This window comes from Saccopteryx bilineata, chromosome 9, assembly GCF_036850765.1.
Source record: "Saccopteryx bilineata isolate mSacBil1 chromosome 9, mSacBil1_pri_phased_curated, whole genome shotgun sequence".
In the NCBI taxonomy this organism is placed as follows: domain Eukaryota; kingdom Metazoa; phylum Chordata; class Mammalia; order Chiroptera; family Emballonuridae; genus Saccopteryx; species Saccopteryx bilineata.
This window is the reverse complement of record NC_089498.1, coordinates 10237399-10261400: the sequence shown is the minus strand read 5'-3', so window position 1 is coordinate 10261400 and position 24002 is coordinate 10237399. Positions and strand designations below refer to the sequence as shown.

The 24002-nt window shown below is 50.6% G+C and overlaps 1 protein-coding gene across 1 annotated transcript; it reads right to left on the bottom strand.

Moving 5' to 3' along the window:
• On the bottom strand, window positions 1–24002 carry ADGRG3 (adhesion G protein-coupled receptor G3). Its single transcript, XM_066242744.1, has 12 exons — window positions 23876–24002; window positions 19404–19548; window positions 11274–11412; window positions 9578–9724; window positions 8649–8783; window positions 8099–8138; window positions 7820–7920; window positions 7559–7671; window positions 5378–5658; window positions 5088–5181; window positions 3364–3647; window positions 1–1359 (listed from the first exon to the last, which is right to left on the bottom strand). Exons 1-12 carry the CDS (start codon window positions 23934–23936, stop codon window positions 1250–1252), a joined length of 1650 nt encoding a protein of 549 aa, XP_066098841.1. The 5' UTR covers window positions 23937–24002; the 3' UTR covers window positions 1–1249.

Here is a 24002-nt window from a genome sequence, read left to right as displayed (position 1 = left end):
GGGAGGGCCTAATAATAACTTCTCATCTGCAGAAGGTGCTTGGCCATCTCCAAAGCCCACCGGAGAGGCTGGGGGCTGGGTGGGGGGCAAGATTCCCTAGCATGGGAATATGAATGTGGAAGTGAGTTTGGGGAGGGGACCAAGCCCAATGCTCTGCCCTCCTGGTCGGGCAGGCTGGGGTGGGGGTGGGGGGCTGTCTTTCTGCATCTGTCCCTCTCTCTCTCTCTCTCTATTTTCTTCCTCTGTGTCAGCTTGTCTCTTAATTCTCTCTCTATCTCTATATCTCTTCCTGGGTCTCTATTCTCTCTCTTTTTGTTTCCTACCATGGAAACCAGTACATGGTCGCCCACACAAGGTCCGGCCTCTGGAAGTGGGGTCTGGCCTCAGATGCTCCCCTGGCTCAGGGCCCTGTCAGGCTGGTGCCAAACTTGCACATCCACCTACTAGGCCAGCAAATATTTATTCAGGGCCCTCGATGCAGCAGGGCTGGGCTAAACGGGTCAGTGATGGCCTCCAAGTATCTGCTCTGCAGGAGCTCCGATCCCAGGGGCCAAACTCCTCCCTTCCTCTGCTCAGCCCAGCCCCCTCTCCGCCTGGCCCCGTGGGGCTCCAGTGTGCGGGGCCCTGCATCTCCAGCCACCGTGACAGCACACCCACTGAGTGGCATTCTCTGAAATTCAGACTCCCGGACACCTGGAGGACTGGCAGTTCCCTAACTAGTGGGACTTGCTGGGACTAGGGGCAGGGGGGCTGGGAGGACCAATCCCCCAAAACAAACACCCAGTTCACAACTATCCCGGTGCCTGAGGGGAGCGCACCTGCTGACGCCCTCACTATAGGCGGCCAGAGGGTGGAGAGGCCGGGCCAAGGGGCAGGAAGGGAGAGGTTGGGGCTCCTTTGAGGGGTGTGCCAACAACAGACTCCCCTGTTCAGGCTCAGGCCCTAGAGACCAGAAGGTGGGTGAGGGCAGAGGTAGGCTATAAAGGCAGGGGGTGGGCACAACGGCCGGGGTGAGGGTGTCACTGTGCTGGTAGGGGTCTCAGGACTGAGGATTGTAGGAACCTTAGACTCCCAGGACATAAATGAATCTGGATGAGACCTTCAAGGTCACGTGGTCCAACTTGGTCCCCATTCCCCCCCTCCCCAGCCGCATTGTACAAACATGGAAACTGAGGTCTGGAGGGAAGCCGGGAGCTGTCCAAGGTCACACCGTGGGTCAGAGCTGAGTCTAGAGCGCAGGGACGGCCCCCTAATCGTGTGACACGGTGTGGGTCTGCTCCATGCGGGCGGTGCCTGAAGAAGACTCGGTGCCCTGGCTGGGGAAGTAGAGCACGAGGAACCAGCAGAACATGAAGACACCTGCGGAGAGGAGAGGGCCGGGTGAGCCTGGGCCCGCCTGCGAGCGGGCGGCCCAGCCGCCCAGCGGAGGGATATATAGCCTCGCAGTAAAAGTTCAGGAACGTACAGCAGCCCCCGTATTTCACTCTGCGGTTTCTGTTTCCCCGCAATCACCACGGCTGCATGATCCAGGATTATAGTCCTGCTGACCCGCTGTCAAAAGGTTGATAGCAGCCTAGCACCACATCACGGTGCCTACGTCCTTCACCGCCCCTCACCTCGTCTCATCCCACAGACACTCGGCCACCTCACAGCAGCCCAAGAAGGGTGAGCGCAGTACAACAGATATTTTGAAAGAGAGAGAGAGAGAGAGAGAGCATATTCACATAACTTTTATTACTGGACATTATCATGATTGTTTTTTATTTTATTTTATTTTTTACAGGGACAGAGAGAGTCAGAGAGAGGGATAGATAGACAGGGACAGACAGACAGGAACGGAGAGAGATGAGAAGCATCAATCATCAATTTTTCATTGCGAGACCTTAGTTGTTCATTGATTGCTTTCTCATATGTGCCTTGACCGTGGGCCTTCAGCAGACCGAATAACCCCTTGCTCGAGCCAGCGACCTTGAGTCCAAGCTGGTGAGCTTTTGCTCAAACCAGATGAGCTCGCACTCAAGCTGGCGACCTCGGGGTCTCGAATCTGGGTCCTCTGCATCCCAATCCGACACTCTATCCACTGCGCTACTGCCTGGTCAGGCATGATTGTTTTTATTATTTAGTTATTGTTGCTACTTTCTCATCATGCCCAATTTATACATCAAACTTTATTATCGATAGGCACGTATAGGAAAAGACATAGTCTATATAGGGCTTGTACTGTCCACGGTTTCAAGCATCCCCAGGGGGGTCTTGGAAGGCACCCCCTGAGGATAAGGGGAGATACCATTGTCACAGACATACTGGAGGCCTCCTATGTTCCCTAAACACATGATCTCAGTTACTCATCGTGGAATCTGGTGAGGTAAGTGTGGGAATATCCCAACTGCAGATGCCAGGCTCCGAGGAGCTGAGTGACTTGCTGGGGTCGTGAGTGGAGCGGGGTTTGCATCCAGGCCTGCCTGTCCTCAATGTTCCCAGCCATGATGCCACGCAGTTTCATGAGGCACTGGGGGCCAGCCCTGCGTTCGTGGACTTGCACCCGCTGGATCCAGGACAGGTGGGTTCCCAAGGGCTCCCCTGGACGGGATGAGACTGAGCCAAAGCTTGGGTAGGGGGTGTTCTCCTCACAGGCGGGCTGAGAGGCTTTAAGCCGTGTGCATGAAACGGGGCTGTGAGGACCAAAGAGGACAGGTGCATGCAGGGAAACCTGGACCCACACCCTGGGCACCTGCTGCTTCGCTGGGACATCAGAGGAAGGACCCCGTGGGGGCAGGGAGCAGATGTATCAATCAGTTTCTCCACTAGTCACTTCCTTCCTGCTTCCACAGCTCTTCATAGACTCTGTCCCTGTCATGTGGCCATCACATCACATCACCTTGCCCTCCTGCTCACAGCGAATTGGGCCAGAGATGGAACACCCGGCTAAGATGGCCCAATCAGATCCTTGGTTCTCTTAAGAATGCAGAAGAGACTGAATCCGACATTTTCACTAGACTTAGATCATATAGGGTTGAAGTGACCCTATTGAGCAGCCATTTGGGGGTCGTGGGTAGGAAGGGGCCGATGGAGAGAGAAGAATGAGGGAGTTTCCGCAGAGAGAAGAAGGGGAGAGGCTACAAGTGGCTCCCGGGAAAAAGATGGAGGAAGTGTCTGCTTTGGTTTGGGTGGCTTTGCCTTGGCCTGACGTCAGCTCCCATGAGGCCAACCAGCCTTTCTGCCCCAAGGTTCCCGGGAGATCCCTGGATGAGTAAGACCAGCAGCCTTGATGTGAGTTGGCCCGAGGGGAACCCTGCCTCTTGCCAACCATTCCCTCCCCACCTCCCAGCGCCCCCTGGTGCAGACGAGGCCCAGGAGCCTCACCTTGGAAGGAGTTGAACAGGGTGAAGATATAGACAGTGGACAGGCCCAGGGGCGTGAGGATGGCCAGCCCCCAGGTCACGCCCACCAGGCTGGAGAGGCCCAGCACGGTGAGGACCCCCTTCCAGGTCTGCCGCTGCTCATTGCCTGCCTTGGCGGTTGACAGACTGAAGATCTTCCAGGCCACCAGGCCCAGGACCACCGTACTGAAGAGGAAGGTGATGAGGAAGTAGCCATGGACGGTGACGTAGAGGGCAGAGACACCAGTTTTCTCATGGAACCAGCACCTGGTGCACATGAGTGGCTGTTGGGACTGGGCCGGGTACCCCCTGACCAGCAAGCCCTGGGAAGTCTCCCCTGACTAACCTTCAAGTGACCAAAAAGATGCTTTTTCTTATCCCTTCCCATCAATTGCTGCTCTCCTGGGGCAGGGGCTCTCTTCTGCTGTCTCTTTAGACCAGTGGGTACAAAAGGGTCAATTTGGCCCCAAAGACAAGTTTCGTTTGCCCCACAGTGTGTTGTAAAAAAATTTAATGACCACCCTTTAAAAAGTAGGACGTTTGGCATAAACACCCAGATTTCTGTGTCTGTTGTAAAACCACACATCTGGCAGCTGCCCAGTAGGTGGCTGTGTGACTGCCAGTCTACTGCCGTCCCCACCTGGGCCACCACCTGCACTGGTGTTACTATTAACAGGAACCCTGTGGCCCCTGCGTTTGAGGCCATGCGGACAGGACCGAGGACAGGCACCGCGGGAGGGCATCAGCTCTGCCCCACGACTCCCTGCACTGCAGGGGTGAAAAGCCCAAACGAGCATGTCTATCAGCCACCCCCGTGCACAGACATGGTACAGATGAGAAGACTGAGGCCCAGGGAGAAGGCGGGCTTGCCGAAAGTCACACAGCAACTCAGAGGCAGAGCCTTAATCGGACCAGGGCTGATGGGAATGGTCGGGCAGGCTGAGGGGGCTGGAATTCAGCTCAGCGTCTGGCACGGCAAGGTGGGGGTGGGCGTGGGGAGCATTTAAAAATACTTGTCCCGCCCTGGCCAGTTGGCTCAGCGGTAGAGCTTCAGCCTAGCGTGCAGAGGACCCGGGTTCGATTCCCGGCCAGGGCACATAGGAGAAGCGCCCATTTGCTTCTCCACCCCTCCGCCGCGCTTTCCTCTCTGTCTCTCTCTTCCCCTCCTGCAGCCAAGGTTCCGTTGGAGCAAAGATGGCCCGGGCGCTGGGGATGGCTTTGTGGCCTCTGCCTCAGGCGCTAGAGTGGCTCTGGTCGCAACATGGCGATGCCCAGGATGGGCAGAGCATCGCCCCCTGGTGGGCAGAGCGTCGCCCCTGGTGGGCGTGCCGGGTGGATCCCGGTCGGGCGCATGCGGGAGTCTGTCTGACTGTCTCTCCCCGTTTCCAGCTTCAGAAAAGTGCGAAAAAAAAAAAAAAACTTGTCCCTAAGTGCCACCCGGGCTGGTGGTAAGCCAGGCTAGAGCACGACATTCTGCCTCCTGGTCCGGTTCTCTCTCCTCCTTCGCTGGACCCCTCACTCATTGCATCTCCTCTCTCTAGGCCCCGGTTTGCCCCTGCAGGTCATGAACTAGCTGGGTCTGAAGATCCTTTGCCTTGACTTACCCGGTCTCCCTCCCGGGGCTCTCTCCCCGCCCCACCTCCCTCTGGCCTCGATACGTGCAGCCAGGGACCTGGCGTCACTCCTGCTCCCCCAGGCGCCACTCACAGCTCCAGGGTAGTCCTGTTCTCTTTGTCCCGGATGGTGTACAGGCCATAGCTGTTGGCACTCCCAGTGCCGATGACCATGACGGCTGGCAGGCCTGCGTGGGAGAAGGAGACGTGGCATTGCTGGCACTCCTGTGGCATGTCCTCCTCCACGACCCCCCGCCCCCAGCGGCCCATCCCTCAAACCCGGAGCCTGCCTGAGACAGGGAGCCGCCTCTCCCCCCCTAGGCGGTTCCCCTCCCTGACCTTTCAGGGCCGGCCATCCCTTCTGCGCATCCCGGCGGCCCCTACCCCAGCCCACGAGGCTCAGCTTCAGGAAGTAGTGCCCGAAGTAGGTGTTAAAGACCCTGATGACGAGCAGGTAGAGGTGGAAGGCTTCCAGGACCATCCAGGTGAAGACACAGAGCAGGAAGTAGTGGAAGATGGCCCCCTGGGCCCAGCAGGCAATAGAGAACCCATTTGGGCCACGCCCCACATTGATAAAGAAGGTTAGATTCAGGAGAAGCAAGCTAATGCTCAGGGCCACGTGGATCTTGGGAGCATCTTCTGAGTTGAACCTTTTTCGGGAGAACCTGCGGGGAGAAGGGCCAGTGAGAGGCTTCCAGCGGCCACAGCACCCAGGGGCCTCTCCACCCCACCCCCTCTGCTCCACCCCTGCCGCAGCCAGACTGTGAATGCCCTCGGGCTCAGGTCCAGGAGCCCTCCCGTGGCCCCCGGATCCTGCTGGCCTCATCGCTCAACTCCAACTCGATGCTATACAAACTGCCTAGCTTGCAATTCCCTGGGTGCATTCGGCTCTTCCATACCTCCCAGGCTTTGCCCATACTGTTCCTTCTGCTCTCAATGCCTTTCCCTGCGCTGTCTTTGACACTCTCCTGGGTGTTTCTCTCTGGAGAGGCTAGATCTGACTCCCCTTACCCCGGCTGTTTACCTTCCCCTTGTCACTGTCTCCCCACGCTGTGACCTGGGGCCCAGCACAGGAGGCAAGAGGGGCCTGGATGGCCCGGTTGGGCAAGTGGACAGACGGCACGGACGCGTGAGGCACAGGAGGCGGCAGGCAGAGCGGGGCTCACAGAGCAGAGCACGGGCTCCAGGCTCCAGGCCAGTGCTTTCCCCCAGTGTGCCCAGGGCTGCTTGGAAGTGGCATGAAGGGTGATGTCTACCTCACCTGAGATGCCAGGCACCGGCCCTGGGAGCTGGGGGCAATTCTGCCTGGCACGCCAAGCTAGATCACAGGGCCCAGCAATGCAGCCAGTCGCCAAGTCACGCTCAGCTTGTTGGGGGTGGGCTGGTGTCCTAGGCCAGGTCTTGGGGGAGGGTCGGAGGGGTGGCACCACTTACACCCATGGTTGGGTCTGAGATGGAGTGGGTGGGGTCAGTAGGAGGGCCCTGGACTGGGAGTCAGGAGACCCCAGGGCTGCTCCAGGACAGGTATGGGTGAGGAGGCAGGGGATGGGACAAGCTGGCAGTTCCTGTGGGTCCCTCAGCCACGGCCCGGGCCCAGGAGAGCCTGGGCACAGGCTGCAGAGTCTCTGCTGTCCCTACCTGTCCTGTGCTGTGCTCACTCCTCCTCCTCCCAGAAACAGCCCCGGGGTGCTCTGAGGAGCACCTTCTCCACTCTCAGCCATGAAGTTTGGGTGAGGCTGGCCCTTCGTTAGCTCAAACCCATCAGCAGGCACATGACCTGGCCTGGCCAATCAGTATAGTCTGTTCCTTTGACCACAGTGACCTGTGCAGTCATGGGCACGTGGTCCAGGTTAGATCAGTAATACTCGACTTTGATATACATGGGATAGAACTGTCTTGGACACACATACACATACACATACACACACACACACACATGAAAAACAGTGAAAACTCAATGAGGTCTGTGTTCTAGTTAGTGTCCCTGTACCAATGTCAATTTCCTAGTTTTCATATTGTACTAGAGTTATAGGAAATGTCGTTTGGGGGAAGGCTGGATGAAGAAAGCATGGGGTTCTGTACTATTTTCACCACTTCCTCTTAGTCTACAATTATTTCAAAATAAAAAAATTAAAGACTTCAATTCTGGAACTCAGCTTAGAACATTAACTGTCTGGGCAGCGAAGAGGCTGTGGGGCAGGCATGGGGCTGCCCAAGGCCCCTGAGCGTGGAGACGCTGCCTGACATGACTGACGACGGAGAGAGCAAGGCTGTGAGAGGCAGGGAGACCAAGTCCCGGGGACGTGGTCCTGGATCGAACTGTACCTGAAGTTTTTCAGTTATGTGACCCACACATTTCTTATTTTGTTTAAGCCGATTTGCGTTGAGTTTCTGCCACTTGTAACTGAAATGGCCCCAATATACTTCAATTTCTAACCCCATTGCATAGGTGAGGAAACAAAGGTGTGGAGAGAGTATCGGTATAAGTTTGCACAACCAGGGTGCCTTCAACCCTGCACCACTGCAGCCTTTGAGGACAGCAGGGAGCAGGGATAGGTCACCCACCTCAGGACAGTGTAGAAGACAATGGTGAAGACCAGGAAAATCATGGAGGATCCGCAGCCAGCCTGGGAAATTGTCGTGAGGGCCTGCGCGGTGACCTTGTCCAAGATCGGCCTCTGTGGGCAACACCCCCAACCAGGACCCTATCAGTCGGAGGCCAGGCCCACCTACCCCCAAAGGCTCGGGCCCCTGCCAGGAAGCTCCCTCCCCAGGACGGGAGTCTGGGCACTCCAGAGCTGCCGGGACCAGGGGGTGGACTGTTACCAGCAGCAGGGCAAAGAAGGTCAGGTGGTCGCAGCGGCAGACAGTCCCCTTGGCTCTGAGCTCTGTGGTGCAGCCCTCCGAAGACCAGTCTCCTGTTGATCCTGGAGGGGAGGGGAGGGGACCATGTGGGAGGACAGGGAGGAATAAAGGTAGAGAGGGGGCCAGAGGGGAGAGGAGGGGAATAACGAGGAGGGAAGGGAGAGGAGGGGCCCTGCACCCCTCGGGGAGCCCATACCCTCCCCCCACCCGCCTTTACAGAGAAGGTCCTCCGGGCCCTACCTTTAGTCACATCCCAGAATACACAGGTGAGGGTCATGTTCTGAAACCAGACAATGGGAGTCAGGGGAGAGGCGGGGGAGGTGGGGAGAGGGAAGAAAAGGAAGAGGAAGCGGGAGGGAGGAGCGAGGGCAGCATGCTCCCTTGTTGTAGCAGGCGTGTGTGCATTAGGTAGAAAGCACTCACCCCATGGTCATGGAGGAACATGAACTGCACCATTTGATGGCTGCTGGATCGACGGGTGAGGAGTGTGGGTGTGGTGACAGGCAGTGAGTGGGCGGGTGGCATGTCTGTGGGCCGTGTGCATGCGTGTGGCTGTGCCAGGCCTTGTGAGTGCCTCTGGGAGCACAGGAGTGGGGGGTCCCGGGTAGCATGTGAGCATATGTGCACAGGGCACGTGTCCCTGGCACAACTGTGTGTGCAGGCCTAATGGCTTGTCCCGGGTGGATGTGGAGGGCGTGCGATGCAGAGTCCTGTGCACATCTGTTCGCTGCCCAGGGGTGCCCACCCACCCATCTGCCCCTGAACCTGCCAGGCATAGTGGGGGACTCACAGGAGGCTGGCGCTGGTGGGAGAAGGTGATCTCCAGAGGCTCCGCCAGCCCGGTGACGCGCGTGCGGCCCAAGCTCACGCCCACCAGGCGGTTGTTCAGCACCCTGCCGTCATTCTCCAGGCTGAGCTGGGAGCCCTGTGGGGGGAGATGGGGGAGGCCAGGCTGCAGAGGGGCTGTCCCAGCTCAACCGTGGCAGGGGTTCCTGGGAGCCTCCGGGACCTGCGGTCCCTGCCTGGAGGGCAGAGTCTCAGGCCAGGGGACCAGGGGACCAAGGGGCCATGGGTGACATCCTCCCTGCTGTAGTCTCCTGTTTGGGCGGGACTAGGGTGGGCCCTGCACTCCAGGCAAACCGGTCACAAAGCCATGCACCTGACAGCTGTCCATCACTGGCCTCCGCAGCTCCTCTGCCTCGCAGGGCCAGAGGACCACCAGCCCGGAAATGGAGGGCAGCAGGTGTCTACGGGGGTGAGCACCTGACCTCGTAAACACTTGACCACACCAGCTCTCAGGCATACACCTGCCCGCATGGGAGCAGGGACAAGCCTCTGGGGACACACAGGACACACTTGCAAGAGCATGGGTACACTTGCTCATGTGGATTATACATGCACCAGGAATAGTAAAGGGTGTGCATGTGTGTACATGCACAGGGACCCACGAGGGTCACGGCTACACTTGGGATACACATACAAGTCCAAGGGCATCGGTGCCTGCAGTCCAAACACCTGAGTGTGGGTGACCAGTGTGAGTTTGAACTCCACAGACTCTAGAGACTGTGGTCCGGGATGACCGTGGGCTGCTTAAGAAATGTTCTCCAGAGGTTTATCCCACCACCATCCCCACGGGTTCCTCGGGGAAGACTCCACGTGGGCAAACATTGCCTGGGGGACCTCAGAGCCGCCCGGAGCCTCCCTCCAGCTCCTCCTCACCTTGAAGACACTCCCCGGCCCGATGTCCAGGACAGTTATGGCCAAGCGGACTGCTGACCTGCTGTCCTGCAGGGACGCAAACAGGCTCCGGGGCAGCCGGACTCGGTCAGGGAACTCATGCGTGTCCTCCGTCACCTGCACCGGAATCTGTAACCACAGACCCAGGGGCTCCTTCTTTACCCAGGGATGCCTTCCCCCACCACAGGTCCTGCCACTCTCCTGTGGGGAAGGGAAACTGAGGCACACTTGGTGGGGGGAGGCAGCACCTGAGGACCTTAACTCTGAGAGACAGGACATCTGGGGGCACAGCCCAAGCTCTGCTCTGTCCAGGCTGTGAGCCCCTGGACAATCACGACACTCACAGAGCCTCAGTTTTCCCAATATGGAGAATGGCCCACAGGGCCACCTGCAAGGCTGGATGTGAGCCGTGAAGGGATGACCTCTGGACAAGCTCATGTGGCAGGTGTGTGAGGGAGGCTCAGCTGTGGTGCGCTGTGGCCGGGGCCCTGACAACCCTGTGGCTCCCAGGTCGCTACAGCCATACTGTCTGGCTTCTGACTCAGGAACAAGTGGAAAGACTAAGGCCATCAGAAAGGGAGATAATGAGGGCAGAGAGGGAGGACAAGAATTCACAGTGAGTGTGATTTCCACCCTTGCTCCCAGAAAACAGATTCTGTAAAAGCTAAGAATGCTCCAATAATAAAATAACGTCCCTGGGTAACTGCACAGCGTGTCTTGTTCATTATCTGGCCTCGCTGTTCCCTGGGCTGCAGCCTGGTCTCACCTGGTCCTGCCTCAAAGCATCCCACGGGCAGAGGAGCCGGGGAATGAAGGGCTGGAGCTCAAGGCTCCAGCTTTCTCCTTCCCAGGCCAGACCCTTGTCAACAGGACACGTGGGTGATTTCTGGAGCCACTGCACGCCCCACGCAGAGGGCTCAGCTCACTGGGTGCCCGAATAAAGGGGGCAAAAGGCCCATCTCCTTCTGCAGACAGACTCGGAAGTTCCTCCTGCCTGTTGCCTGACTCTCTGCCCTCGGCTTCGTTCCTTACAGAGCCCGTGTCCTCGCCATGCCAAGCATCCCTGGGAATTATCTCATCTGCTCCCCCGATAACCTTGAAACTGGGCAACACTACCATCACGTTCCAGGTGGGGAAACTGACGCTAAGGAAAGTTAAGTAATTTTCCCAAGATTGCAAGAGCTGGTAAGGGGCAGAGCTGGAATTTGCGTCTAGATTAATGTAAATTCAGAGACCACCCAGTCAGCCCTTTGCAGGACCACTAAGTGTGGCTTTCCTGGTCTCAGATGTGCCCCTGGGTAGGAGAGCTCATGGGAACTTCAGACTTTGGAGGAGCCGGAGAGCTCATATTACAGATAGGGCTCCCGGGCCCCCCGAGAGCAGAAGGGATTCTAGCTCTTGTGAGGTGGTGGGGCATCAAGGACTAGAACTTGTTCCTTCATGCTCAATCCAGTGATCTTCCAAATGTCTCATCTTAGAAATCTGGGCAATCCGTAATCAGCACCTACTCATCCAACTAACTTACTGGCACCCACCAGCAAGTTGGCAGAGCCTTACTGAAAGGGGCAGAGGGGAGAGAGGTTTTAATGAACACCAAACACAGACCCTGACTCTCAGAATTCTGCAACATATGCCTGAGGAAAACAGGCCAGCCAACAAGGATGGGGGCACTCTTCACCTCAGAGGGATTCAGAGAGAAGTGCAGGTCTTCCGAGACGTTGGTGCTGAAGTTCATGACTGAAGTCTTCAGGAAAGGTAAGTTCACTGTGTCTGTCAGACTCTCCTCCACGAGATGGGTCTCATAGTCCAGCCAGTATCTGCAAGGGGTCAGGGGTCAGGGGCAATGTAGGGCCTTGCAAGCAAGCTGAGTTACCCGCTCTCCTGGTCCCCAGCCTGGATGATAGAAGAGAGACCCTGGGCAACAGTCATCAGGCTCTCGGGGCAGGAGGGGTGACCCAGAATATCAGAGGAAAGGCCCTGGGATCACCTAGGAAAAGAAGGGGGGCGTGGGGACAATCCAAGCTTGTCCCGAGGGATTCCAGCTGTCCCCTTTAATATTTCATGTTCTTGTCTTTTTCTGATACAATCCATATAACATAAATTTTATTCATTTTAACCACTTTCAAGTGTACAATTCATCATCCCAGAAGGAAACCCTGTCCCCATTAGGCAGTCACTCCCGTCTCTCTTCCCCTAGACCTTGGCAGCTGCTAATCTGCCTTCTGTCCTCCATAAATTTGCTTCTTCCGGATACTTCCCATACATAGAATTATATGACACCTGGTCCTTTGTGCCTGGCTTCATTTACTTAGCATGTTTTCAAGGTTCATCTATGTTGTAACATGTATAAGTATTTCATTCGTTTTTATGGATGAATAACATTCCATTGTATGGATACATCACATTGTATTTATCCATTCATCTATTGATGGACATTTGGGTTATTTCCCAATGTTTGGGCCATTGTGAACAGGGTTGCTATGAACTTCACATACAAACTTTTGCTAGACTTTTAAATTTTTTTTTCATTTATTTTATTGATTTTTAGAGAGAAACTGGAACATCAATTTGTTGTTCTACTTACTTATGCATTCACTGGTTGATTCTTGTATGTGCCCTGACCAAGGATCAAACCCACAACCTTGGCATATCGGGACTAACCAACTCAGCTACCCAGCCAGGGCCTTGAAGACTTGTTTTCAATTCTTTGGGGGATATACCTAGGAATGAAATTGCTGGGTCATACAGGAATTCTGTGTTTAACTTCTTGAGGAATCGTCCAGCTGTTTTCCACAGCGGCTGTGCCATGATATATCCCTGCCAACAACATATACTTCAATTTCTTCATATACTTGCCAATATTCATTTTTCATTTTGTTTTTAATCACAGCCATCTTAGTGGGTGTAAAGTGGTATCTCAGAGTGGTTTTAATGTGTATTTCCCTAATGTGAAATGATGCTGTGCATCTTTCGATAGGCCTGTTGCTCTTTGTATATCTTCTCTGGAGAAATTCCTCTGAGTATTTTAAACTGTGGGATCATAATTGTGTGGCGTGCGAGCACATCATCACATTTATTGAGTGCTAACTGCATACTGGGAATTCAGTCTTTGGAGACCGAACTGTGTGGAAACTGACTTATGGGAACCGAGCTGTTGTCGAAACCACACAGAACATAGAAATTAATTGGCATTTATTTTACCGCAGCTCCCTCTTGCCTCAGCTAAAATATTAGGGTGAGGGAAACCCATAGCGCTCTCCGTGGTACTGAAACCTCCGTGCGCGCCAGGGTTTCTTTTCCTAAACCTGGGGTCCTAACATGCGCTGCCCAGGTTAGGGCTCAGAGAGCAGTGGGAGCAAAAAGCAGATTCAGTCAGGTCAAGGCTGTTGGAAAAGGGTAGCTATGGAGGGCTTTCCAGGGAGACAAAAGGAGGCTTTTATTTTGACATCATTTTTGAACACTCACCATTACCAAGGTTAAAAAAAAAAAACCAAGGAAACCACAGGAAAAATATTGCACAATATAAAGAGCAAACCATGCAAATATGTGCAAATATACTTGGGTGGAGCAGGCAATTAGAAAAGCATCAAGCCAGAAACAGTGGGGTGGCGTTGCCCAAACCCACTGATTGAGTTACACCAATTGAGTATAGCTTTTATTTACCTTTTAAATATCTAAGCAGGCAAGTACTGTGATTGTTGTTACCAAATAAAATTGTAAATCCTATTTTATATATATACATAATATATACAATATATAATATATGTAATGTATTATATAATATATGTAATATATTATCTAAATATATAATATATTTTTTACCTTATGCACTTAAAAAATTTCTTGGCTTCATAAAACAGCCCAATTTACTTTCTCAAGGACAGATTTTCTTATCTGACTCTCAGAGCATTTAAAAAAATGTTGTAGTTGTGAAATATCACACATTTTTAAAATTTTTTTTTAAATTTAATTTATTTATTTATTATAGAGACAGAGAGTGATAGACAGGGACAGAGAGAGATGAGAAGCATCAATCATTAGTTTTTCATTATGCATTGCAACACCTTAGTTGTTCATTGATTGCTTTCTCATATGTGCCTTGACCGCAGGCCTTTTGCAGACCGAGTAACCCCTTGCTGGACCCAGCGACTTTGGGTTCAAGCTGGTAGGCTTTTGCTCAAACCAGATGAGCCCGCGCTCAAGTTGGCGACCTCGGGGTCTCGAACCTGGGTCCTCTGCATCCCAGTCCGACGCTCTATCCACTGTGCCACCGCCTGGTCAGGCAATATATCACACATTTTTAAAGTCTAAAACACCATTGACACCCATTTAAGCATCCTTGTCTGATATTAATTAATATCCTTGTCTGATATTAATTATAGACATCCAGATTTCTTTTAGTTCATGTTTTCCTAATACATATCTTTAAACATTGTGCCTGTTTTGTTTTTTGCTTTTTGGTTTTATTTTGTTTTCATGGCAAATGGTGTGATATTCAACAATTTGTCTTTTACTTTGGAGGAGATATCTTGACATTACATCTGAATGCCCAGAATATGCAATTAGGCGATGGGCCCTGAACTCTTGTGGGGTTTATCTTCCACCCTCTAGTTCACATAGGTCTTCCTAGGACATCTTAAGTATGTGCCACTTTCCTGCTCATCAAACCTAATCGGCACGATGCTGCCAATATGGTGGGCTAGTGACGCCTTGTGGAGTGTCAGGGTTAATCCGGTCCCTGTGGACTATGTTATGACAGCGATGAGGAGAATTGGCACAGATCCGAGGAAACACTGTGAAAGAATACCATTGGCTCTGCCAAGTCAAAACAAACTGCATGTGGTAGTTCCTGAAAACTGGTGTGGAGAAAAGAGTATCAGACATGTAATAGCTGCATACCAATGACCAGGGGCTGTGTTGATTGATTCAAGTAAACATGTTTGTCTGAGACAGCAGCTGTAATTGGACTCACTATGTGATCAAGTTAATGATGGTCCACAGTCATTCTCCAAGACCCACCTGACTTCTGCTGAGTTAAATGGAGTTGGGATAGGTATTACCACCCCTGCGTCTTTCAGATCTTTCATGATGGCATTAATCTCTGCAGGGGTGTAGTCTTGTTTTTGGTTTACTATCTTAGGAGAAGACAGTCCAGGAGCTTCCACTTAGCTCTTTAATGAAATGCCGCCCCCCCCACAGCTAGGGAGAATATATTTGCTAAGACATATATCCAGTATATATAAAGAATCTGTAAAACTCACTAAAAGAGTTCAAACAACCCCATAAAACAATAAAAACACTTAAAAAAGGCATTTCACAAAGAGGATATCACAATGTCCAATAAATATAAAAAAGGTGTTTCACTTCAATGGTTAGCAGGGAAATGGAATGAAAATTATTTATGCTACAGCACACACCTGCCAGAATGGCTAAAATAAAAAAGCAGACAAGACCAAGTGTTGACAAGGATGTGAAGCAACTAGAACTATATACTGATCATGGGTGTGAAATTTGGTCAAAGCACTTTGGAAAACTGTTTGGCAGATTCTACTAAAGCTAATCACATGTCTACCCTGTGACACCAATTCCACTCCTAGAAGCACACCTTACAGAAAAACATGTTCACCAAAAGACATGGACAGGAATATTCATAGCACCACTATTTGTATAAGCCAGAAACTGAAGACCACCTAAACATCCTTCAATGAAAAAATGGATAAATGAGTTATGGTTTACATATTATATAAATCATGAAATACTAAAACAAAATACAAAATACCAAAATGAAAATAATAGTTATCTGTGGAGAGTAAAAAGAGGAATTTTTTATTTCCCTTCTAAAGCTATTTTCTAAATATTTTGTAATGAGTATGAACTACTCTTATAACCAGAATAAGTTATTACAATAAAGAACACTCAAATTTATTGAGATCCTGCTATTTGCTAATAAGACTTACAATGTATTATCTCATTTAATCTCAATACCACGAGGAAGGTAAGGGAAAGAGATTAAGAATGAAGGCTTTGGAATGGTAGTAAAATGACCACACTGATAATAAGATCATGATAACAGCTCGCCTGTCTGAATCAGGTATTCAATGCTTGTGATAATTCTACAAGTTAGGTGTTATTTCAGCTCCATTTGACAGATGAGGAAAGAGGAAGGCAAGCTGCCCAAAGTTTAAGGCCACTTATGAGCACCGGCAGTATGGCCCCAGTCACTGTATCAGTACACACCTCCCCCACTGCTTTCTTCCAGACCGAGGTTCATAGCTGACTTTGCTATTTATCTGCTGGGTAACTGTAGCCAAGTTATTTAACCTTTTGGAGCCTTGCTTTTCTTATCTGAAAAGTGGGTTGATAACAGAACCTACCTCACTAGGATTGCGATGATAAAGGAGGTAACTCTGTTAAGTGATAGAGCCGGAAACAGAATCTACATCTTCTGATCCCAGAAACCATGCTTTTCCCAAAGTGCTGCCCCTACCATAAGGTAGCACAAGGAACAGCTTCTTGAAGCTAAGAAGCCACTGGAGTAGCTTTAGGTGGGGATGGGAGGACATTCGGGCCACAGAAATGAGGTGGTTCAATCAGATTGTGGTCCTGACACTCAGCCTAATAACACAGGCTTCCCACTCATGTTTTCAACAAATATGTGCTGAGTGACAACTGCGATTCTGTCATGAGTATCCCAGAAGAGCTATGGGCAACTTTGATTGGAAGGGAGGGGAGGGAAAGAGAGGGACAAAGCAGAGATGTTTTATTCTAAGCCCTTCCTTCTCCCTCAACCCAATAGCTCTTGGTTTCTTGGTCTTATTGATTCTATATCATACAATCTCTCTAACCCAGTGGTAGTCAACCTGGTCCCTACTGCCCATTAGTGGGCATTCCAGCTTTCATGGTGGGTGGTAGCGGAGCAACCAAAGTATAAATAAAAAGATAGATTTAACTATAGTAAGTTGTTTTATAAAGATTTATTCTGCCAAACTTAGCAAAAATCTGACATAAAGTACTTGGTAAGTAATTATTATTATATATATTCTTTAACTTGCTATAACTCTGCTTTATAAATTTTATAAAGTAAAGTTACTTTCCTACTTTATAAATCACCATTACTGTGGAACCGGTGGGCGGTTAGAAAATTTTACTACTAACAGGGATACAAAAGTGGGCGGTAGGTATGAAAAGGTTGACTACCCCTGCTCTAACCCATCCCTCCTTTCTAGGGCACAGGGCCGATTGTTGGTGGTGGTGGTGCTGGTGGTCTATCCCTCACTCTTACCCAGACTACTGCACTTCCATCTTACCTGGTCATGGCTCCACCTGCGTCACCACCTTTGTATCCTTCCCTGGAGCCTGAACAATCTCTCAAAAATGCAAATTGCCTAATGCTCTGCTTCTGTGTAAAATATATCATTGTTCCGCCCCTCCCACATTGGTGTAGCTTACACAACCCTTTATGCTTTGTGCCCTACTTAAATTTTCAGTCCTCCAATACTCCCTGAAGTACTGCTGCCTGTACCTCCTAACATTGCTTAAATCCAACTAGAAAACTCCTATGCAATTTTTTTTTTTTTTTGTAATTTTCTGAAGCTGGAAACTGGGAGGCAGTCAGACAGACTCCCGCATGTGCCCGACCGGGATCCACCCCGCATGCCCACCAGGGGGCGATGCTCTGCCAATCCGGGGCGTCGCTCTGTTGTGACCAGAGCCACTCTAGCACCTGAGGCAGAGGCCATGGAGCCATCTCCAGTGCCTGGGCCATCTTTGCTCCAACGGAGCCTTGGCTTCGGGAGGGGAAGAGAGAGGCAGAGAGGAAGGAGAGGGGGAGGGGTGGAGAAGCAGATGGGTGCTTCTCCTGTGTGCCCTGGCCGGGAATCAAACCGGGGACTTCCACACACCAGGTCGATGCTCTACCACTGAGCCAACCGGCCAGGGCCTCCTATGCAATCTTAAAAATCCTTTAATAATATCTCTCCTCTGTGAAGCCTTGGCAGACTTGTTTCTTTTGAGCTAACCTGGTACCTTGTCTCCATTTGTGTATGACCACACTCTAGAGCGTGGTTCTCAAAGTGTGCGCCAGGGCTCACTGGTGTACCCTAGAAGATTTCCAGATGCGCCCCATGGTATTCCAGAGAAATATGTGCCTGTTGGAGACCAAAAAACCAACAGGGTTTTTGGAGTTTAGATTTTGGGGGGACAGAGGTATGGAGAATTGGCTGTAAGTTGACAGTCTGCCCAACCCCCCACCTCACTTGCCTAATTAAGTTGTAAAAGGCTATTAAGCTGTGGTGCTGGATTGTTTACACTACCCCCCATGTTCTCCGGAAAGACTGGAGGCAAGTTTCTTCTATTGCTTGTTTGGTGTAAAGTTAAGATTTGCTAATGGCCTCACTTTGCCCTATAAATAAAGCAAGATGTGGTTTTTGGGTGCTTTGTTCTTGCCAGCAACAATTACAGGGCCCTTCTGACCCCATATTTTTTTAATTCCACACCATTTCCACTCAGGACCTGGAATTACTAGCTGTGCTGGTTCGCAGCATGTGCCCAGATATAAAAATAAATATAGTTATTCTATTATACCATTTCATTATGGAAATACCACTTTTTTGTTAACACATCATTATTATATTTATTATTAACACATCATTATATTGTTTTTAGATAAATACACCCAAATAAAATGGATAGATTTTTCAAAAAGAAGCATGATATTGAAGAATTCGATTCTGAAAGTGAGCAAAAGTTAAGTGTAAAATAAAATAGGACTTGAAGGCAGAATTTAATTTATAGCATTTTTCATCACTTAACACTGAACAATACGATTGAATTAGAAACCCATTCATGGAAGTTTCAAGTGATTTTGGTTTAACATTAACAGAAGAAGAACTGGCAGCTATATCCACTGATTGTGGATTGATGATTAAACATAAGGAATTGTCTCTTGAAGCCTTTTGGATTTCTATAAAAGAAGAATATGTGACAATATCTAAAAAAGCTTTGAACATTTTACTACAATTTTCAACATCCTTTTTATGTGAATTAGGATTTTCTACCCTCAACACAATTAAGAGTAAAAAGAGAGGAATTCTTCAATGTATTGATGAGGAAATGAGGGTTTGCCTTTCAAATATATGCCCAAACATTGAAGAAATCACTAGGACACATCAGGCTCATGTTTCTCATAAACACAAGAATGAAAAAACTTAACACATTCACACCAAGACCTGCTGAATTTACTAAATCTTACTAAGAATGTATCTATATATATAAAAAGATAACTTTTTTGTCATTTTCAAATTTTTTTACAAATTCTAAAAAGCATAACTCAAAAATGTAACATAAAAAGGTTTTTTAATGTCAGAATAAATTTAATTTTGTCGTATTTATTTCTTATACCATTAAAGCACACTTGGACTTTATATTTTTTCTTTATTATTTGACTTAATTATTATAACATATTTCTCCGAAGCTTGTATATCGTGCGCCTACAATTATTTGTAGGATTTTAAATGCGCCCCGACTTCAAAAAGTTTGAGAACCACTGCTCTAGAGTCATCATTGTTTGGGTTTGTACCTGTCCCTCCACAACTCCCAATGGGCAGGGACAATTGGTTTATCTTTGTATTCACTGGATCAAAGGGGTCTCAGTGGGTGGGCCAGAAAGAATGTGGGTGTCAAACAACAAGGTGGAAGGGAGAGATGGGAGCAGCATTTTCTGGGATCATGGGGGCTAATAGCTCCCCTTCCCTCCTCCCCATCCTTGCAGGAACCCCAGATTCCTGCTCCAGCTCAGGGGCCCCATTACCTCTGCAAGTTTCTCAGATCACAGGCTTCATCCCCCGACTGGCTGCACTTTGCAAAGCATTGAGCAGTCCCCCCAAGTTCGAAGTCTCCGTAAAGGTTCTCATTGATGCGCCCCAGGCAGACATTCCTTGGCTCCTCCTTCTCAACTAAGGGAGGAAGGCAGAGTGTGAATGGGCTGGGGGGGGGCAGCAAGGACCCCAGAATCTCACTGTGTGGGCTGGAATCCCAGCTCTGTCCATCCACACTAACTGTGTGCACTTGAGCCAGACTCCTACCTACCCCGGGCCTTGGGTCCAAAGTGAAAGGAGACACTACTCCCATTTTACCAGGTCAGGGGGATGTTTTGGAGAAAGTGTGTATGAAGGACTTGGGTATGTGACTCTGTAAATAAAAGGGTTACTATATTAGTGGTAGCACCCTTTACCACCTCCTCCAGGGAATCTGCCTGGCTTTTTTTGCAGTTTTTCTACATGAGACTTTGCAAAGCCTTTGTAACTCTGGCCTCATGGTATCACCCTTGGATGAGTTGGTCTCCGTTTCCCTCATTCCCGTTACAACCCTCAGGGCTATCTCCTGAGGTGAGTAGGGAAGACAGCAAACTGAGACTCCTTGAGCATGGTGACTGGGTAAGGTCATCAGCTAGGTGAAGATGGCTCCAGGACGAGAGCCCGGCTCTTATGACTTTCAGTTTAGTTCCCTTTCACCTGGTACAGGAGATGGAGAGGAAGCTGTGGGTCACTTAGGGGCGGTGTGACCCCAGACAAGTTATTTCAAGTCTCTAGCTGCTCAATCTTCTTATCAGCCAAATGAGGCTAATGAGGCCTCCCTTGCGAGTTCTGGGGAGGATTAGCGATCACAGCACAGAGAACATAGCTCAGTGCAGGTGTTCAATAAGCCAGTTGTGTTTACTCCGGGAGGTGAGAACTTCTTTGGAAAACTGGCTGTTTGTATCTTTATGCATTTATGCTGGATGAATAGATGTGTCTACATATTTATCTATTGCTCAACAAATGTAATACATACACAGTGTTAAAAAAAAATTAAACCTTACCCAAGGACATAAAATGAAAAGTAACAGTCCCCACTGCTCCCAAGTTACACTCCAGAGTTCACCAACTGTAACAGTTTATTGCACAACTTTCCGGAAATTTTCTGTGCAAATATTTATATGTAAATCATCTCAAAATTTACATGGAGGGGATCAGCAAGTATATGTGTCATTTTTGATACATATATGCGAGCTATTTCATGGGGTGTTGCAACACTAATTCTGCTGGTGACCATTTAAGGTTGTTGTTTTTCCATTTTGAACAATGCCGCTTACACCTTTGTCAGCTGGTGGTAAGAATTCATAGAAAATATTTCTACCACAGGAATTTCTGTGTCAAAACATATGTGTCTTTAAAAACTGCTAGGTATTATTAAACTTCCTTCTACAAGGGTTATAGCTCTCACTGACTCCCAAAGTGAGCAAGCGTGACTATGAGAAATACTCAATTTCTCTGAATCCTAGACTTTACCAAACTTTCAAATCTTTGCCAATCTGAGGGGTGACATTGAACTTTCCTTTTTGCTTAGGAGGGGTTTGAGCATTTATCATTAAGTCTTTTCCCATGAACAGCGTTGTCAAATCCTTCACCCACTTTGAGGGGGTTCTTGACAATCTGTCCATTTTCACCTCCCCCGGCACACCAGGAACTATTGGGGGGCTTCCTCTGGGGGGGTACAGTGCTGGGCTGAGGTGGCCAAGGAGACATTTGTTTTTTATTCCCTTCTCCAGGGTTGATTTTTTTTTCTTAAATCATGTACATGATGACTTTTACAATAAAAGAAACTAATTAATTTTAAAGAGAAAAATAAAATAGATGGTAAAGATACTGACAGACCAAAGTTAGAGTACATGTAATGTTAAAAATAACATTTTAGAGTGAATTTTATAATGACGAGCTCTGTGTGTGACAAGGGTACACATCGTTATAAAGACACTTTAAGTCCCTGGCTGGTTGGCTCAGCAGTAGAGCGTCGGCCTGACGTGTGGAAGTCCCGGTTTAATTCCAGGTCGGGGCACACAGGAGAAATGCTCATCTGCTTCCCTACCTCTCCTCATTCTCCCTCCTTTCCCTCTCCTGCAGCCATGGCTCATTTGAGCAAGTTGGCCGCAGGCGCTGAGGATGGCACCATGGCCTCTGCCTCAGGCGCTAAAATAGCTCAGTTGCTGAGCAACAGAGCAATGCCCCAGATGGGCAGAGCATCACCCCCTGGTGGGTATGCCGGGTGGATCCTGGTCAGGGTATATGTGAGAGTCTGTCTCTCTGCCTCCCTACCTCTCACTTATTAAGAGGAAGGAAGGAAGGAAGGAAGGAAGGAAGGAAGGAAGGAAGGAAGGAAGGAAGGAAGGAAGGAAAGAAAGATTTTAAATTACTGTTAGATGTTAAAGATATGGTGCATTGTTTAATGGGAAAAAGCACATAGAAGATGAGCATGCATATAATACAATCCACATTTGCTTTTTAAATAAAAGAGGACAAGAAATAAGGAGGGATGAGAAGGGAAAATGAGGGGAAAAGAGGGGAGGGGAGGAAATTATCAACTCGAGGGGAGACACTGCACTCTGTACGAGCCCACTATGTGGCTGAGGGTTAAAGAACAGCTGCTATGATGGGTGTTAAAGAGCCTCCCACCTGGCCGGCCATTCAGTATTATCTCAATCATGTGTGTGAGGATGTTGACAACAAGAACATCGTGCAGAGAAGATTATGAAATACCATTTTTGTGATTATTTCTGGAGGACACTGGAAGCATTTAGCCCAGACAGGGAGGCCGTGAACCAGGCCTGTGTGTGGAGGGTGCCAGCCCCTGCAGGTCGTCTCTCCGCATCTACTATTCCGCTCCGCCCCGGAGGCCGGACTCTGAGGACTGCCTCAGTCTCGATTCAGATGGGGGGCGGCTGGATGGAGGTCCAGGGCAGGAGGGCAGGGCGGCACTGGCCGCTCCTCCGGCCCACACAGCCCCTCCGCAGGGCTCTCCCCCAGTGACCTGCTTTCCTCTTCCGTACCCACAGCCTCCCTACCCTGTGACCCCTTCTTGGTTCCCCTGGCCCTGCCCACACCTTTGTAGAGTGTCCCTGTTTTAGAGTGTGTCTGCCTCCTGCTGGGCCCCTCCTAGGCCCGCCCTGGATTCCTTTGAAGCCCCTACCCCATCACTGCTAGACTGTGAGCCCGCTGAGGGCAGAGACACGTGCTGTACCCGCACAGGGCCGGGCATTGTGCAGAGGGCACCATCGTGCTTCACGAATGGGCACTAAGCCATAAATACACACAAAGGGTGGAGCCTCACCTTCAGGTATAAACTTCCCATGGCCCCTCACGCCATTCAGTGGCTGGTACTTTCCCTGAACCAGAGCCCACACGTCACCACAGGGTGAACTTGGCCAGTGAATCACAGCTTTTGTGAAGGGCCCAGAGTCCTCAGGGTGCCCAGTGAGACCATGGGACAGCCATCATTGTTTATTAAGTTAATTGATTCATCAGGTGTTGCCTGATGGCCTGCTCTGCACCACCACCACCACCCCAAGCCACCAGAAGGACAGCACTGTCATTTTTCACCTTTTCCTTGGGGGGGGGGGGCAGAGACTAAACTTTGAACTTCTCTGCATCTCCCGACATTTGAAAAGGAGAGGGCTCTTTAAAGCTCAAAGTGCTTAATCCACGTGCCCAAAGCCACACGACCCCATGTGAACAGACACATGGGGGACGGGCATGCGGGCCACTCACTGGGGAGCCAGCAAGGCGCCAGCCGACAGCAGTGGGCAGGGAGCGCCCCCTCTGCCTCAGGGGCCACTGCAGGCGTCCCAGAGCAGCAGGAAGGGGACGGAGAGCTGGCCAGCTGGGTAGGGGCGAGAGGACGGCGTTCCTGGGAGAGGAGACAGCAAGGACAAGGCCCTGGAGAACGGTCCCATGTGTACAAGGCCGAGAGTGAAGGAGGCAGAAGAGCCTGTTCTGGGCTTGGGTGACTGAGAACTACGAGGCCATTGTGGGGACAGGGAGAGGGGAGCCGGTGGATGGTACAGGCGGGGAGGGCAGTGCAAGCCCCATCCTCCTGCCTGTCTGCCGGGCCTCAGCCCCGGAGCAGCCCAGCCCCTTCCCCCAGGAGCTCAGAAGCCTGTGAAGAAGAAAAGCTGGTCTAGGGCCCACCTGTTCCCCAGGGCCAGGCCTGCCAGGAGACACAGTCAGGCGGGGGAGCGGGGGTCCTCTCCACACTCCCTCCATCTCCGGGGCACTGTGGGGAAGCAAAGGGGATTGGAAGCCCATGTGGACCAGAGTTTATCGTGATGACGTCGAACTCAAGGACAAGGTTAGAGAAGGTACTCAGACCTTCAGGGTGAGCTCCTTGGACACCCCTCCCAACCCTATCCTTGTCCCTGTCACTGGGTCTCCCGGGCTCGGCAGGAGGGGATGAGGAACAGCTGCTCACCTGAGGCCAGGAGCGGAAGGGGTAGGAGAAGCAGGACCCCCAGGGCCCGGGGTGTCACCATCCTCGGGCAGCCTTTCCCACGTAGGCAGAAGCCTTGTGGCTGTGTGTCCGCTGTCCCGGCTCTGCA

Coding starts and splice junctions, on each gene's coding strand:
- ADGRG3 (XM_066242744.1), bottom strand. CDS start 23,936: ATGGTGACACCCCGGGCCCTGGGGGTCCTGCTTCTCCTACCCCTTCCG. Junction 19,549..23,875: donor CCTTCCGCTCCTGGCCTCAG/GTGAGCAGCTGT, acceptor TTCCTCCCTTAG/TTGAGAAGGAGGAGCCAAGG. Junction 5,182..5,377: donor GCTGAGCCTCGTGGGCTGGG/GTAGGGGCCGCC, acceptor TCTCCCACGCAG/GCCTGCCAGCCGTCATGGTC.